Source organism: Argiope bruennichi, chromosome 5 (genome assembly GCF_947563725.1).
Source record: "Argiope bruennichi chromosome 5, qqArgBrue1.1, whole genome shotgun sequence".
In the NCBI taxonomy this organism is placed as follows: domain Eukaryota; kingdom Metazoa; phylum Arthropoda; class Arachnida; order Araneae; family Araneidae; genus Argiope; species Argiope bruennichi.
The window spans coordinates 14,801,581-14,817,778 of record NC_079155.1 but is presented as its reverse complement, the minus strand read 5'-3'; the positions used below and the strand labels follow the sequence as shown (position 1 = coordinate 14,817,778).

General features: G+C 30.3%; 1 protein-coding gene across 5 annotated transcripts in view; it reads right to left on the bottom strand.

The window, feature by feature from the left end:
* LOC129968482 (NAD(+) hydrolase sarm1-like) overlaps positions 1-16,198 on the bottom strand; it is a 153,432-nt gene that overhangs the window by 40,625 nt on the left and 96,609 nt on the right. Inside the window, exon 1 of one of the 5 annotated variants that reach the window (XM_056082406.1) lies at positions 3,584-3,954. The exons of the other annotated variants lie outside the window; for them this stretch is intronic. Within the exon in view, the coding sequence (XP_055938381.1) occupies positions 3,584-3,631 (48 nt within the window). The 5' untranslated portion in view covers positions 3,632-3,954. Of the gene's footprint in view, positions 1-3,583; positions 3,955-16,198 lie in introns of those variants that run through there. 5 annotated transcript variants of the gene reach the window in all.

Below are 16,198 nucleotides of genomic sequence, written 5' to 3'. Positions count from 1 at the left end.
GTAAGTTTTGACTCTAATCTTAGGATTACTTTTTCCTATCTGTGTAATTATTTATCAGTGAAAAATAAAATCAATTTGAGCCAATTTTCTTAAGAATCGGGCCTACGATTTATATGTTAATGTTTTGTTTATGTTTTCTGCATGGAAGTTAGGCATTACAAAATTTATGTCAAAATGTGAACAGTTTATATCCTTCAACTTAGTTTTCTCTAATAAATTCTTGAAACGTGTAGTGCAACATATAAACATATATAAACTACCGGTACAGAGCTTTCTATTTTAACTCAGGTTACCGGTCACTGTTACTATGATTCAGTGGGCCGAGGCTAAGATAAATGGAGGGCTTAGTACTCAATAAGAAGTGAGAAAATACGTATTATTACAGTGAGTTTTGGTATAAAAACTTGGCCTTCTCGTATAAATGGGCAAAGAAATGAATTCAAAGAAATATGGCCTATCCGGCCTGCCTTTCCGCCACATTAGGCCGGATACTCTGGAGTGCACTGTAGTTTGAAATGTTATATCATCAGATGAATAAATATGTTAAAATAATCAGTTGATTTTTAAAAGAATTAACACTAAAAACAAGTTTATTTGTATACTTTTCAGCCATATTATTTTTTTAAATTGGTCGTAAATTTAATTTTATTGTTTAAATTTATTCTCACATGATTTTGAATAAAATTTTGATTACTACCAATCGATGAAATTGGGGTTTTTTTTTTGTCAACTATTTAATAAAGTTTCAATTCATTTAAGAAATGAATTAAATGAGTTACGGTTGCCTTATAATAGTATTCTTCACCAAGAAATATATTGCATTTACCCGCGAAGAATATACAAAGTAAATATTTACATCATTTCAATCATTTGACTTTTTATATCTAGAAACATATCGAGTCTTCAGAGAAAGAAAGAAGGAAAAAAACTTCACGGTGGCTAATTTTCGAGTTAAATTTAGATTCAAACAGAATCGGAGAACTTCTCCCGTGCGTCATCGCGTGTTAAGTAATGGCGTAATTCGCTCCACCTGTCATCGGAGGTGCATACGCAAACACACGGACGACAAATCTCCCCGCGTTGCTGCAGCGGCATTGTCGCACCTCCGCCGATGACTTTGTTTCCCATTCTATATTTAGAGGCTCAGATTTCTGAGATGACGAGCGCTTCATCATTCCAGAGGTAGATTGGGCCAATAATTTTAAATCAACACTGCGCATTTGGGGTGAAAATTTAGCTCATTTTCCGTTTGAAAAATTTAGTTTTGGGTACCTTGATCATTTTTTTAATACTAAAGGTTATTAAAGTTGGAAAAATGATATTAGGGATTTCAGTGCAGTAAACTCTTGATTATCCAAATAATTGGTGATGTGGAAATGGCAGATAATGCCAAAATGGTCGAATAAGCATGAAATGAAAATGTTTTGAACATTTTTTATTCTCTCGTATACGACGTATAGAAGAATTATTGTAATAGTCAAAAAATTCGAACTGTAGATTTCGTCAAATCTTTACATTTTAGACCTCGCTAAGACAAAAAATGTATTTTTGACATTATGTCTATCTGCCAGTCTGTTAATACAATAATTCAAAATTGTTTTGAGCTAGATGGATGAAATTTGGTGTATGGAATAACATCCAAATTTGTAGATTTCCAGCAAATTTTACACGAAATCCATATAGAGGAAGTCTATTCATCTGGCTGGAACTATAAAACGCATAGATTTAGGTAGATAAAATTTGATAGACAGATTTAGGATGCAAAATATAACCCTTTACTGCATTTTGAACGAATTCCGTCAAACGGTTGACCGTCTGTCAGTCTGTACTTTAGAAAGCAAGTATGTCGCATTAACTCATAAACCCATTGACTTAAATCGATGAAATTCGGTATGTTACCTTGTGATTATAGTTGTAATTTCGCGCCAAATTTTGGTGTCAATTGACCAGTAAAAAGGCTTCCAAAATATATATTCACTTGATACATTCAATAAAAATACTATATTACTCAAGGTCTTGGGGGTCCCAATTTTATGCGGGGAGGAGAAAAAGAGTATGGGAGAAAGTTTTGGAAAAACTGTTTACATTTTTTTAAAAAAAATCTTGCGTTTTTTATGTGTGTTAAAACAATTTTTTTTTTATTTCGAATATAATATATTGTACATTTACAGCATCATACTGGGATTAATAAAATGGCGATAATCCGCTAGTGACTAATCACGAGTTTTATTCTAGATTATTTATAACCCCTAATTACAAGAACATTTAAAATTCAGTTTTTAATAGACTAAATGAGCAGAAAATTGACGAACAGATTTTATATTAATAGGTTGATTTTTTTTTTTTTTTCTTTTTCGGCAACCGACATCTGATACAAAATATTATGTTTAAGCAACCATATTTTTTTTGTCTCAAAATAGACTTTTTAATGACAATTAGGCATTTTTCAAATCAGAAATAAATTACAATAGACAAGTAAAGTAATAAGTTACATAAGTAGATCCAAAATATAAGAAAGAGAAAATGAAGTTGTCCCGAAATTCAAAAAGTCTCATTACATTATAGGCATTTTGTTTTGGAAGTTTTGTTGGGTAGGAAATATATTGCACGGTAATATGCTCTTTTACATTTTCGGCAAGAAAATTCATATGAATTTAATATTTCTATTTCAGCGAATTGATCAGAAAAAATTTACAGACTTTAATATTTATGTTTGAAGATATGTACATTTATTCTTCGTTTTCATTTTTTTTTTTCACTTTTACTTTATTAACAACTGCTGAATTATTTGCATAAAAAATGATATATTCAAGAAATAATTTACATTTAAAGCATTGTTATGAACATCATGTCGAAATATTCTAATATATTCTTGATTTCCCTGTTTTTGGGAAGAATCGTAATAAAGACAAATCAAAATAGAAATGGGCAACTATATTTAATTCAAGTATTTTATTTAAGTTTCCATATGTTATTATGACAAAGAAATGAGATAGAAAACTTATTAGTTTTTAAATTATTTTTTTTATACAAAAGTATGCCCCGTATGGCTTTAACTTGAGTAATTTTTTGTAACACATTTTCAAATCAATTATCCTTTTAAGAATAATTTGAAAAAAAAAAAAAAAAAAACAGGCGGGTATTTCAGATGGCGCTCTGTCTTGTAAAATACAGACTGAAACGAAATACGTTTAAGTCATTAAATTTACCGCGAAGTTTGAAATGTAATGATTCGATCTAAGTCACATAATATGATTTTAGTCTTAAAAAAATCTGCAGATTCTCGATGCAAAGTTTTTAAATCCAGGAATATTACGTAAGCAAATAGTTTCTATATTAAATAAAAGTAAACAATTGGGACCATACTTCAAATAGTCGCTAGTCAAATTTAAGAAATTTCCAAATAAATAATGATGATGAACAGAAAGATGAACAATTGAAAATTTTTTAATAATAATAATAAAAAAAATTTACCTGCAACAATTAATCTTCAGAAAAATATACGTGCAAATTGAAAAGGACAGAAACAATGCAAATGCACTAGATTTCGACAAATCAAATACTAATAATCGAGTTTTCTCACCGATTCTGCCGGTTCCTCAGTTTCAGGCATCGAGGTGATGATAACCATTTTCTAACAATATCCACTGTAATCAGCCGAAATGTCGCTTTATAAAACTTCCTAGAAAGGTGATGCGGATGGTGACACAGGGCGTAATATCCCACCAACTACTCCGGCAACAATAAAAACATGTATCGAAGATTCGACAGGGCAAAACAAAGGACGACCTGGACAGTGGAGTCACCGTTTCGTCTATGATCGAGATTGTTCGAGAACCCTCCTTAATGAAGAGGAATTTCTCAGCAATTTTTTTCCACATCCAGTTCTGTATATATCAAGGCGTGCAAGTACGACCACGCAATTTTCAGGCAAAAAGGGCGGAAAAAGCGCCTGTTGGCTGTGTTGTGGAGTAAGATTCAGAGAGAAGACAATGACTCAGAGTGGCCTTAAAAAGATGTCGGGAGCTATTTTTTAATCAGTGATGCTGTATGGGCGCTCGCGTACCTCCACTAGAATTCATGCCAGTATTGGGAAACGTAGGATTTCATTAAGCGAAATCCCGAGTTACGTAAAGTTTTCGTCAAAGCCTGAGTCACGGAAGTTCGTTGGAAAGGTTTCAAAGTTGTTTGGAGTGGGGGGGGGTGAAATTTCTGGGATTCCATGCTGTGTTTACAATGCAAGATTTAAGTGTTTACTTTTTAAACAGGAATTTGTTCCTTCAGTTGAAATATGTTCCAAGTGTCATTGCGGGAATGCGAATATTGTCAGAAAGGTAAGAATTCACAGAATGTTTAAGACAGGTTTTCTTAAATATAGGCTTCCAGCCTAAACAAGGGAACGATAACGTTGCCACAAATGTATCTGTCAACTTTAATCGAAAATAATCCAGAACACCACTTTTATTTAAACATGCCAAAAATATTTAGCAATATAAAAAATAGGAGTTTTTAATTTAATTTTTTTACTGTGAGCGAGTCAAACTGACATCTTTTAGGCTTAAAACTTATTAGTTTTTCCCGAAGTATTTTTGTTATCTTTCCATATTAATAAGACCAAACATTTTTAAATTCCGTCTCATTGCGATTATTTTCACAACCCAGCCGAAATAAAAAAAATATTACAAAGTTTTATTTTTTAAAAAAGAAGCAATTTAAGCTTAGTTTTCTATTACACATTATTTATCTTAACAAACATGACTTATCAATCATTCTAAGTCATCAAAGAAGAAATAACAAAGATTTTAAAGACAGTTTAATTTAGTTTTATCAAGTTCAGAATAGAAAAAATGCAAAACTTTTAAAATGAAACATATTTATATTTGAAATCTGCTGATAAAACAAGATTTGTTTGTTTTCGATAAATTTAGAATTATAGTTAATTGCAGTCGAAAGTAGAGTATTTGAGATTTAATGAGATTTTGATGTAACTTCAAAATTTATCAATTAAGACGTTCAATTCAAAAAATATTTCTCAACCTGTAATTATGTAAAAGTGTCCAAAAGCTTAGATCTATTAAAAAAAATGTATTATTAAATTCTAAATTTTAACAATACATTGATTATGACCATCCAAACAAACCAATATGATTAAATTGATTTAAATAAAAATAATAAAAGAAATAGAAAAATACAATATTCATATTTCTTTATCTCTTTGCTCTTTAAACTTTTCTATTACATTTTTTTTTTCTGTGCGATTATTATTATCTGATACATTTTTCAAATTTTTTACATTTCTTATGCTTTCCCATGCAAATCTCGGATTTCTTGCGTGATATCTAGGAAGCTTTTTTAAATATTTCGATTTATGAGAATCCTTATGCAATGCAATTTCATAGCTTCGTGTTGAATTTCCAAAACCCAGCTGTTTTTTATTGATTTCAATTTAATATCTATATAAGTAGATTTTAAATAAAAATTTACAATAAACTGTTGCAAAAAAGTATTTTATACCGGATCATCATCAACAGAGTTGATTACAGTATGTCAAATTTAAAAAAATTAATTCAAAAGTGATATTTTTTATTTTTACAAGAATACAAAATTTAAGCTTAAAAATAATTTTAAACAAAATAGTAAAATATCTACATATGTTTTCAATGCATTAAACGTTCAAATTTGCCAATCTATTAACTTGTCAGTCATTCTGCAGGTAAAACAGTTATTTACACTGCATCAATTGTAACCGGATTTTAAAATAAAAATTAAAAAAATATTCTATTTTAATTTAAATATATTCCAGCACACGGATTTTGCAGATAGAACTAGAGTCAAAATTAGATTACCCTAACTATCCCCCCCCCCCAAATATCTCAGGACTGTCCACAATAGCAGGATCCCCAGGCAATTGCCTTATTTTGCTGGTCTGTTAATCCGGCCCACACTGAAGTTCAGAAAATTTGGTCACTCTCACCACTGAGCATTTAGTCAGTTCCGTGACATCAAACCTAAACCTCAGTCTCTACTTCAAAACAAAGGGAGGGGAGGTTGATGTTCGTTTACGAATGCATACTGCTTCAAAACAGCACTCAGAGCTGCATGACCTTCCATTAGGACGTCAAACTCAGTTTCGCCAACAAGATGGATCGCATGGTGGAGTGAAGTTATACCAGGCTCCACCTTAGAAAACAAGCATTTGAGACCGCATGCTTATCAGAATGACTGAGAGCAGTTTACGAACGTCAACCTCTGAACGCATATCCGGATGTGGGGGGAGAGAATTGAAATTAGAAATATCAAAGGTTGCAAAGGCATCCAGTAAATGTAAAGGCAGAAACATGAGCCACTGTCCTCTAGTTTATTTGATTATGTAAACGAAACGTTACAGCAACAGAAGGTTATTTATTCGCTTACTTCAGAAATCTCATTTGAATTTTAGATTCATATATGTATAAAGAGACTTCCGTTGGAAATAGAGGCAAGCTGCTTTTAGATTTTGATTATTTGTTGGGTAAATGAAGATAAAATGGAGAGTTGAAACTTTTGTGTTTATAATTTTTCGGGGAATTTGAAATTAGAAATATCAAAAGTTACAAAGGATCTAACGAAAGTAAAGGCTGAAACATGCAGTACGATCCTTTTATATAAACAAAATCTATTTACATAACAGGATCGTACTATTTGATTATATAAACAAAAAGAGGGCAACGAAAGGTCACTCACTTACTTAAGAAATCAGATTTGAATTTTAGATTCAATGACACATAAAGGGATTTGTGTTGAAGAAAAGGACAGGCTGTTTTAAGACTTTGATTATTTGTTAGATAAATGGAAATAAGAAAATGAATAGAAATTTTCATGTTTGTAATTTTTAAAGAAATATTATAGAAACATTTCATCTGTTTGCGAAATTTACTTCACTAGAAGCAACAAAAAATACCGAATGAAGTAGCAGTTTAAAGTAGACACGTACATTATTCCATAATATAAGTAATTATTCGATTGTTTGGTTTAATTTGTATGAAATAGTAAATTTTTTTTAACGATCGGGATGGTTATTGTACACGAAACCATTTTTAATCTTTAATATACATATTTATTTTTTGTACCATTAAAAAAAATTGAAGTACGAAATATTCACATAATCAATTACTGGTTACGAAAAACTATAATTGACTCTATTTTTTCCATAAACTGAAATTTTGTGTTGCAAAATGTTATGAAATTAGAGCACTTATTTTTATCCATCTTCAGAATGCAATTCTTTAAAAATTGTGCGTTTCATTTTTTCGTAAAATTTTAAAAATGAAATAAAACTAGAATCAGCAGAAATAAAATTATTCTTACACTTTTGATGAATGTCCATAAAGGAATAAAGTATGCATATAAGGCTAATTTTCATTACATTGTAATTACAAACATAATAATAAATTTCATTTGAAAACTCATTGTAGGTCATTTGTATAAATCAACAGAACAAAAGAACAGAAAAGAAGAAAGAAATGAACAGAACAAGAAGAACTTGTAGCGTTCACAGCAGACGTCAGGTTGGGTATTTTGCACAAAAATTATTTCTGACTTTCTGAACAGCACAATAAAACCTCAATTTCAATGGATTATGAATTCATGTGGTTGTGATTAACTACCGAGCAACTGAAGTTAGAGAACTGAACTTTTTCTCCCTTCTAATATACATTTACATGGAGTTTTTCGTAACTAGTATGACAAGTGCATTACATATTCTACATGACACTATTTCAAGTGTAATACCGTATTTTAAATATTTTTCTTAATACAATTCACTACTAACGGACATCCGATATTGTGGTCACTGTATCTCTCTAAATTCTCAGAGGAGGGAGGGAAAAAAATCGAGAGTTCATTGCACCATCATTCAAAACAAAAGTTTAAACTTTCTTCATAGATGGCAGCACGAATGCCTTATTCTGAAATATTATTTAACATTTTTTTTTATACATATAGTTTTTAGATGTGACTAGCTTTCTTTTACTTGTAATAACAAGTCATGTCATTGTTCTTCTTTATAACGTGCCTTCTTCGCTTTAATGCAAATGTCTCGTTAAGTACAAACCAAAAATTTTAATACACATCTTCAAAATTTAAATTTTATGTCCCGTAAATACTCTTGTTTCATTATCGTGGAATAAAAAAAAAAAAGGTTTCAATAATCAAAGCAATAAATATAGGTAAGAAATCTGTTAAAGTATACAGTTTTAAAACCATTTAGTATGCACTAAAATTATCAGAAGAATTATCACGCAACTCATTAAAAAGTTTCAAATATTTTTTTTACCTAAAACAAATATACGCCTTTAAATTATACATATTATGAAAAAATACTATCAGCATTACATTACATTTATTAAATTAATAAAACATTTTATTATCTAAATATTCGTTTTAAGTTAAGGATTAGAAAAAAAATTACAATATTTTCTTTTAAAAAAATTTGCCGCAATGAAATATATTGACGAGCATTTGAAAGAAAACAAGAAATATAATAACACTAATTTATAATTTTCTATTAACTTAATTTGCGTTTAAGACAATATTTGTATGTATATTTTCAAGAATTAAGTCAAATTCCAATTCAAACTTTTAAAAACAAGAAAAAAATTAGAATGTTGCCATTCTGAAAAAGAGAAAAAAGAAAGCAAACGATAAATTCATTTGCGCGAAATTGTTATTAAATAAAGCCCATGGAAAGCAGGAAAGAAAAATTAACCTGGACAAGAAAAATTTGAATGCCAGCGAAATCTAATTTTCTTATCAAAATCAATTAGAATTCTTCCCTTCTTATTTCATAAACTTGGATTCATTTACAACCAAATACCAAATGAGAAAGTAAATGCAACTCGTCGAAAATGAGTATCCATTTTTTTAAGATTTCATTTCATATATTTAAAATTTGTTGCCTATTATTTAAAATATATATATACATAGTGATCTTTATAATCCATTTGGTTATATAAAGATAGTATTGTCCATAAAATCTCGAAAATATGCACAATTTGATATGAAGGAATGAATGGTAATGCCTACTTCCGACGTTTCGTTTTATAATCCAATTACGCTGTCTAATTTTTCTTTTCTTTCTTTCTTTCTTTTTTTTTTTTTTTTTTTCTTTATCATATGGTAAGTAAGTCTACAGTTCAAACAAACAAAGTAAAGTAATTCCAACAAAGTAATACCTCCAAAGTGGTCTATATTTGCATGATACTATTCCTAAAATTACAGTTTGCTGGTCCCATGATATTCAGTTATGTTAAATCAAATCCAATAATTCTGTTTTCTTCGTAATCTTATTACAAGTACATTTAGAAATTTAAATCCATAATGTACTATTCCTCCAAATAAATCGAAGGACATGTCTGCATACAAAAGAATAGCATATTAGATACTAGGAAAGTTCTATACTTTACGCTTCAATGAGTAGTTAGTTGTTAGATTATATACAGTTATATTTGTCAGTTGACTGTGGTATCGCATGAAGATTTTTCATTAGAAATGTTTATGGTTTAGATTAAAGATAGGTTTACACTCAGCCAGTCATGATTCCAGTAAGTCACGCATACTCAAAAGGAAGATTGCACAGGCGCTGAGAGAGTGGACAATAATAAATTCTTGTCTCGACGGGACAAATACTTCTTACTGTACAATTTCTACGCATGCGTGGTCTTACTGGATGGCTTGTAGCTGGCTGAGTGTAAACCCACCTTTACACCAAGCGAAAAGCAGAAGGCATTATTTACATAATTTTATCATTGTCACAAAATATCGTTTCGAGGTATGTTATTAATATTATTTTAATATCAAGAATGTTTGTTTTGCTATATCTAAAAGGGATCTAATAGTGATTCTTGCAAACAGCTTGATTTTATAACAGAAATACTTCATCCGTTATTCCGTTATTCAAATAAGTGATTTCAAATAATTGCCATAAACGCTGAGAAATTTGATATTCACAGATGTACAACAAGTATCATCCAGCTGAGTCTCTACAGGTATCAATGATTTATTCTGTCTGCTTCGTCTTGCCATCTGCACCATCGAGTCGAGAACTTGAGCTTTCGAACAATTCGGTCTTTCATCCGAAGTCAACCACACACGTGTTCTTTGTTTCCTTTCAAGTGGCTAGTGAAGGTGGGACAAGCCATATCTCACATCAGACAAAGAACACAGACGACCGCGGAAGGAAGGAAACCCTAATGAGTTGATATGATGCAGGTTAAAAAGTCTCAAGGCAGAGAAAAACAAAAAAGTCACCAATGAAAAAGAAAGTGTACATAAAAAGCAAAAGAAAGGCGAAAGAAACGAAATTTGAAAAGCTCTCCAGTTTCAAATGGATGTAGTGCACCCAAAAAGTAATGACCCACATTAACAACCTGTCAAGAACGGACAAAAAGCCGATTCTTTCCCGGTCCGGATTTGCGGCGAGGAGGGATGAATTAAAACACAAAAATGAAATCCAAACGAGTAAATAAACAAAATAAACTCGCCAGCTGTCTTCAAAGGGTTGTTAACTCGCTGCTGTAAGTTATCTGATTTGGGGACGGTCTGCAAAAGGAGAAAAAGAAAAATAATAATAAAAAAAAAAAGAGATAATATACATTGCCCAAGAGCTACCAGTCACCCAGTTTATTGATTTCATTTCCTTTTGAAGAAGCTTCCGCCGAGACACCGTCTTTCGGCTTGGCGCAAATTTATGAGAATTTCGCCACTTTATCATCCAGCTGAGAAAGCTTGTCACCTCATCGGTACTTTTTCAGCTGTTTTGATTTAATCTTTCTCATCACCGTTTTTTTCCAAAGATAGCCTTTTATTATGGATTCTCCTCACTGAGAGCACAAGTTGTAGCTTTTCTCGAGCAACGTTAGCTGACACTGGGATGGCAATAAATAAAAACAACGCCCTTAATTAAATAATCTCTAGGTGATTAGTGCATGTTGTTGTTAGTTGCAGATTTCAAGTTTTTTCTTTCTTTTTGGAATGAAAATTGATATGCCGAATTCTCGAAACTTAATCGAAGAACGATTTGGAGTTTATTTAAGACATAAAAGTAACTATTTGCCGCCTGCTGGTAGCTGTCATATCTGTTCAATCAAGAAGTTTCAAACGGATTCCCCGCTTTTCAACTTTAAAAAAATTGAACAAAAATATTGATCAGTATGATTGGTTTATTAGCATTTATTATCAGTTTTTATCAGTTATTTCAATTTTTTTCTCACTTTTTTGAATGAAAATTGATATGTCGAATTCTCAAAACTTAATGGAAGAAAGATTTGGAGTTTATTTAAGACATAAAAGTAACTAGTATTTATTTGCCGCCTACTGGTACTCGTCATTTCTATTCACTCAAAAACTTTTTAACGAGTTTTCTCCTTTTTAACGTAAAGAAAAAAAAACCTGAATTAAAAATATTGATCAATAGGATCAGTTTATTCTAAAATTTTCTACTTAGTATAACAGACATAATGAGCTCTCTTCTCAAGTTTCATTGCAATATAAGACTTCTCAAATTACAAGTCTCAACCAAAATAAAGTCGTGGAGACTTTCTCACAGATTGTTAATTTAAATTCTTTAATATTTGTTATTGTTAATAATTATAACAAAATAAAACACAATAAAAAATCTTAGCGTAAAAAAATTTCATTAAAATTTGGTAAATAATTGTTTAATATTGTCTTTTCTTTCAATTATAAATGTTTAATGCTTCATTTTTAGAAATAATTCTTAATTTAAGGGATACACTTTTTTTTCTATTCATAAAATGGCTGAGATTGAAGAAATTTAAGTCCTATAAGAGATATTTCTTACAAAAAAGACGTATTTTGCGATGGAATGAAAGCTGAAATTACAAGATCTACTCTTTATTCTTTCATATATTTCATATGATAAAAATTTTTATGCTATTTTATATTCTAAAGTTTTTTCTTTCATATATTTCATATGTTAAAAAATTTTTATTTTATTCTTAGGCTAAATTTTTTTCTTTCATATATTTTATATGCTTAAGATAATCTAAGTCAAGACATTTGAATAAGAAAATTAATGACCAATAAATGAGAAATTTTGGCCCCTTATAAAGAATGGAAACTTTAACTAATTCTCAATATATAAAAAAAGAAAGAATTTAAATGTTCGACTTTATACAGCATAATAAAGAGATTTGAGTGAATTACAGCGGCTGTTTCTGATATTGTGTACTATGACAAAAATGTAAGTACGTAGAACTCCAGATTAATTGGCATTTATACTAGTAAATCCATTAATATTTTATATGAAGCCGTTAAATATCTTTAAAATTCCTTATTTCTTTTGGAAACATCAAACGCAGTCACTTTTGTTGTCAGAATATATTATTTCCAAACAATTGATCAAAGCTTTTAAAATGCAAATAATCTTAAATATTTAACTCAAAATATTTATAACTGGTTATGATTTATATAATACATCGGCACTTACTAATTATTGCTATGCTTAAAACATTTATAACGTATAAGTTCATAACGGAATTTAATCGTAGATGCTGATTTGAAAAAGAGATAATCTATGTAAAAAAGTAATATAATTTGTTAATAGTCCTGTTTTTTAATTAAAGGAAAAGACAGCGGTAATTAAGGTTACAAATATTCACGTTGATGAATCCTTCAAAGACAAGGGAAACGAGCAAATTAAATGCCCACTCATGTATTTTAAAACAAATAACAAAGTAGAAATTGCAGTTTTAAATTTATGTTTGGCTACGTAGGCGCAAAAAATAATGATATACATTTTTTCAGCTTTATTTGTATCACAGAATGATACATTCGACGAAATAACATTCAGACAGTTAAGATGAAAGGAAATCCGCAAAACTATTTATACGGATTAAAAAAAAATAATAATGAGCCATTTCTATGACTTCCAGCCCAGCATTATTTAGATACCCTCGACCAGTGCCAACCTTTCAACAAAGTTCTGACAGCGCCCTTCTGCGTCACTAACCAGCTGTCAGAATACCGCTCGATTTCCTGCTTCGGCTCGAATTAGAATGCAGGGCGGAATTTGTCACAAACCAGTACTGAATAAACAGTACAAAAGTGACAAAATGGAAGAATCGACCGCCTCCATGAAATGGTTTTAATATTCAAATAGAAATGACAAAAAGAATGGAGATTCATTTATTTGCTTTAAGAACGACAAATTGTTTTTTTTTTTTTTTTTTTTTTTAAATTTATATGTGTCTGAAACAGTTCTTAGCTTTATGCACTTTTTATTTAATAATTTCATCAGAGCAGATTATTTATATATATTTTTTCATTACTTAAACATAAAATGTATCTTTATCAAGATGAATAATTCTAAATTATTGAGCATGGATTTAAAAACCTTATTGAAAACAGTGGCATATTTGGTTATGTTTGCTCAGAAATATTCATTGGAGAAAGACCACCAGTAGTAAATAATGTGTGAACTTTAAAACCACTATTAGAAATATAAAACTATTTTATTATCCTTAACTATGGTTAAAGTTAAAATAAATCCGTTCGTTATATTAGTGGCGAGCAACAACTTAATAAACAATTCAATAAGCTGAACAAAAACAAAGCTAATATAAATTATTAAAAATTGGAAAAAATTAGTAAATGCATTCCTTGATTTGTCATTAAAAAATTCCATTTTTTACAAACATAAATTTTATTTCTAACAAGTTCTGAATCTTTTTGTTTATATAAATACGTGCAGGATAAAAAGATTATTTTAAAAACATATTTTTATAGAAAACTATAGAATATTTATTGCGCAACAAAAGCGTATTTGAATAATTATTTTAAATAAACATTGCCTCTTTAAAACAAAATTCTCAGCGACATCGCTGGATTTCAGTTTTTCTAAAAAATTTCTTTGGTCCACACAATTATACCCTAGATATTAGGGTATGGCTGCTAGCTTCTAATGTGAAATTGGATCTTTGATGCTCATTAGTATATTGTTCTCGTTAACACGCTGTAATTTTAGATCCCGTTTCATCATTTTTTTTCAATTCATATAACAGCACAGAGGTTCAATAGAGCATCGTTAAAACCATAAATGAAAAACAAATAATGTTAATATTCAATTCGTAATTTGAAGTCTTTTAATAGAATATAAAATCAAGTGTCACAATGAGCGAAATTGACATATTTTTAAAAAATAAAATAAAAATTTAAGTATTTAATTTATTCTCAAATATGAAAAAAAAAAAGAAAGAAAGGGGGGGGGGCAAGAAGGATTGCTGTAAAGAAATAATATTTTAATTTATATACAACAAAATTTTTATTTTATTTTCTATGTTTTATTATAAATATTCGAGGAAGAAAAATTTTCTATATACAGTACACTCCCGAGTATCCAGCCTAATGTGGCGGAAGCGCAGGCCGAAAAACAAAAAAAACCCGGATAAGGTGGAGTTCTATGCACTCATTTCTTTGCCAATACCGCCAATACCAGATGACAAAGTTTTTATACCAAAACTCACTATTATAATATGTATTTTCTCACTTCTTATTAAGCATTAATCCCTCCATTTATCTCAAGCCACGTAGAATGTGAACGCGGCCGCGGCCCGGTGAATCATAGAAGTAGTTGCCGGTAACGTGTCGGGTTGAAATAGAAAGCTCTGTATAGGTAGTTTATATACTGCACTACACGTTTCAAGAATTAATTAGAGGAAAAGTAATTTAAAGGATATAAACTATTCACATTTTAACATAACTTCTGTAATATCTACCTTAAATGCAGAAAATAAACAAAACATTAACGTAAATCGTAGGCCTCATTCTTAAGAAACTTGGCTCAAACTGATTTTTTTTTTCCTGATAAATGATTACACAGATATGAAAAGTTAATCCTAAGATAAGAGTCAAAACTTACGGTTTTTAGTTTCTGAAAAAGTCCATAATAGATGCTTTTGCCTTTTAGCTTTCTGAATTTTACTCCGAGGAGAGCCCGCTTCCAATACCTTGGTAATATAGCTAATGCAACGCCTTGCCTTCCTCAATTAATTCCGATAAAAGGAAACAAGGCCGGATAGTACAGAAGCTGGATAATCGGCAGTGTATTGTATAGCTATACAAGAAGGATTGCGGCAGAGGTGTTGTCTTTCAGTTATTTAAAACAAGTTGCAATTAAAAAAAATATTCTAAAATTTATTAGTAATGCAACAGTATAATCATAATAAAATACTAAAAATACTGAAATGATTATGAAATCTCATTAATAAATAGACCTGTATCGTAATACTTTATGACTAAGGCAAACAGTTAATTGCATTTTAAGCTAAGATTCGATGGTACTCTATTCTTGTTGTAAATCGCTTTGGAGATGTACCTGGAATAATATTGTTAAAAAGTATAATGCTTTTAGTTTTTAAAGGAACTTAAAATGGTTTCTTTTTCTTCTATCCCATTAAATACATTTTAGTACATATTCTGAGATTATAAGGGATCACTTCCAGCGAATACAAACATTCACGAGAATGAAACGAACACACCGCATTTTATTATAATAACTGAAAACAGAAATTAGAACATGCGCTAATGAGGATGTTTGCAAACGCACTCTCTTACCTGAAAGGCATGCACTCGCTCTGTGAGTTGTTTTTGCGAAGTTGAAATTAGAATTAAGGAGTCGGCGCGTGCAACCTTGACCTGCCAGAACAAACAGGTATGTGCCTGCCTTCTTGCACGTGCGCTCGTCTCATGAAATATTCGGGGACAAATCAGTGTGCCTGGTTGACAGGGCCACTGCGGTTGTTGGCAAAAAACACAGTGGTGTTTTTTTGTTTTTGTTTTTTTTGTGCGTGTGTGTGTGTGTGTGTATTTTTTTTTTTTTTCCTTCGCAAATACGTGAAGTTGCTATTATTTCCCTCCTCTGAATTCTAATTTAGAAAGTTAACTTTGAAATAAATTTAATGATTCGCTTCGCCCTTGTTCAAATTTCGTACCACTGATTCGAAAGGGTGTTTTGAGCATGATCTACGTAGTTCAAAAATCGAGAGCATGCCTTCTGTTGCCCTTTTTTTTATGCTCCGACATAAAAAAAAAATGCATAAAAAATACAATCACGATAAATCTACTATAAATACGTTCAAATATAGCAAATAACAAAACTAAGTAATACTTTCAATGAGAAACAGATTATAAGTCATTATAT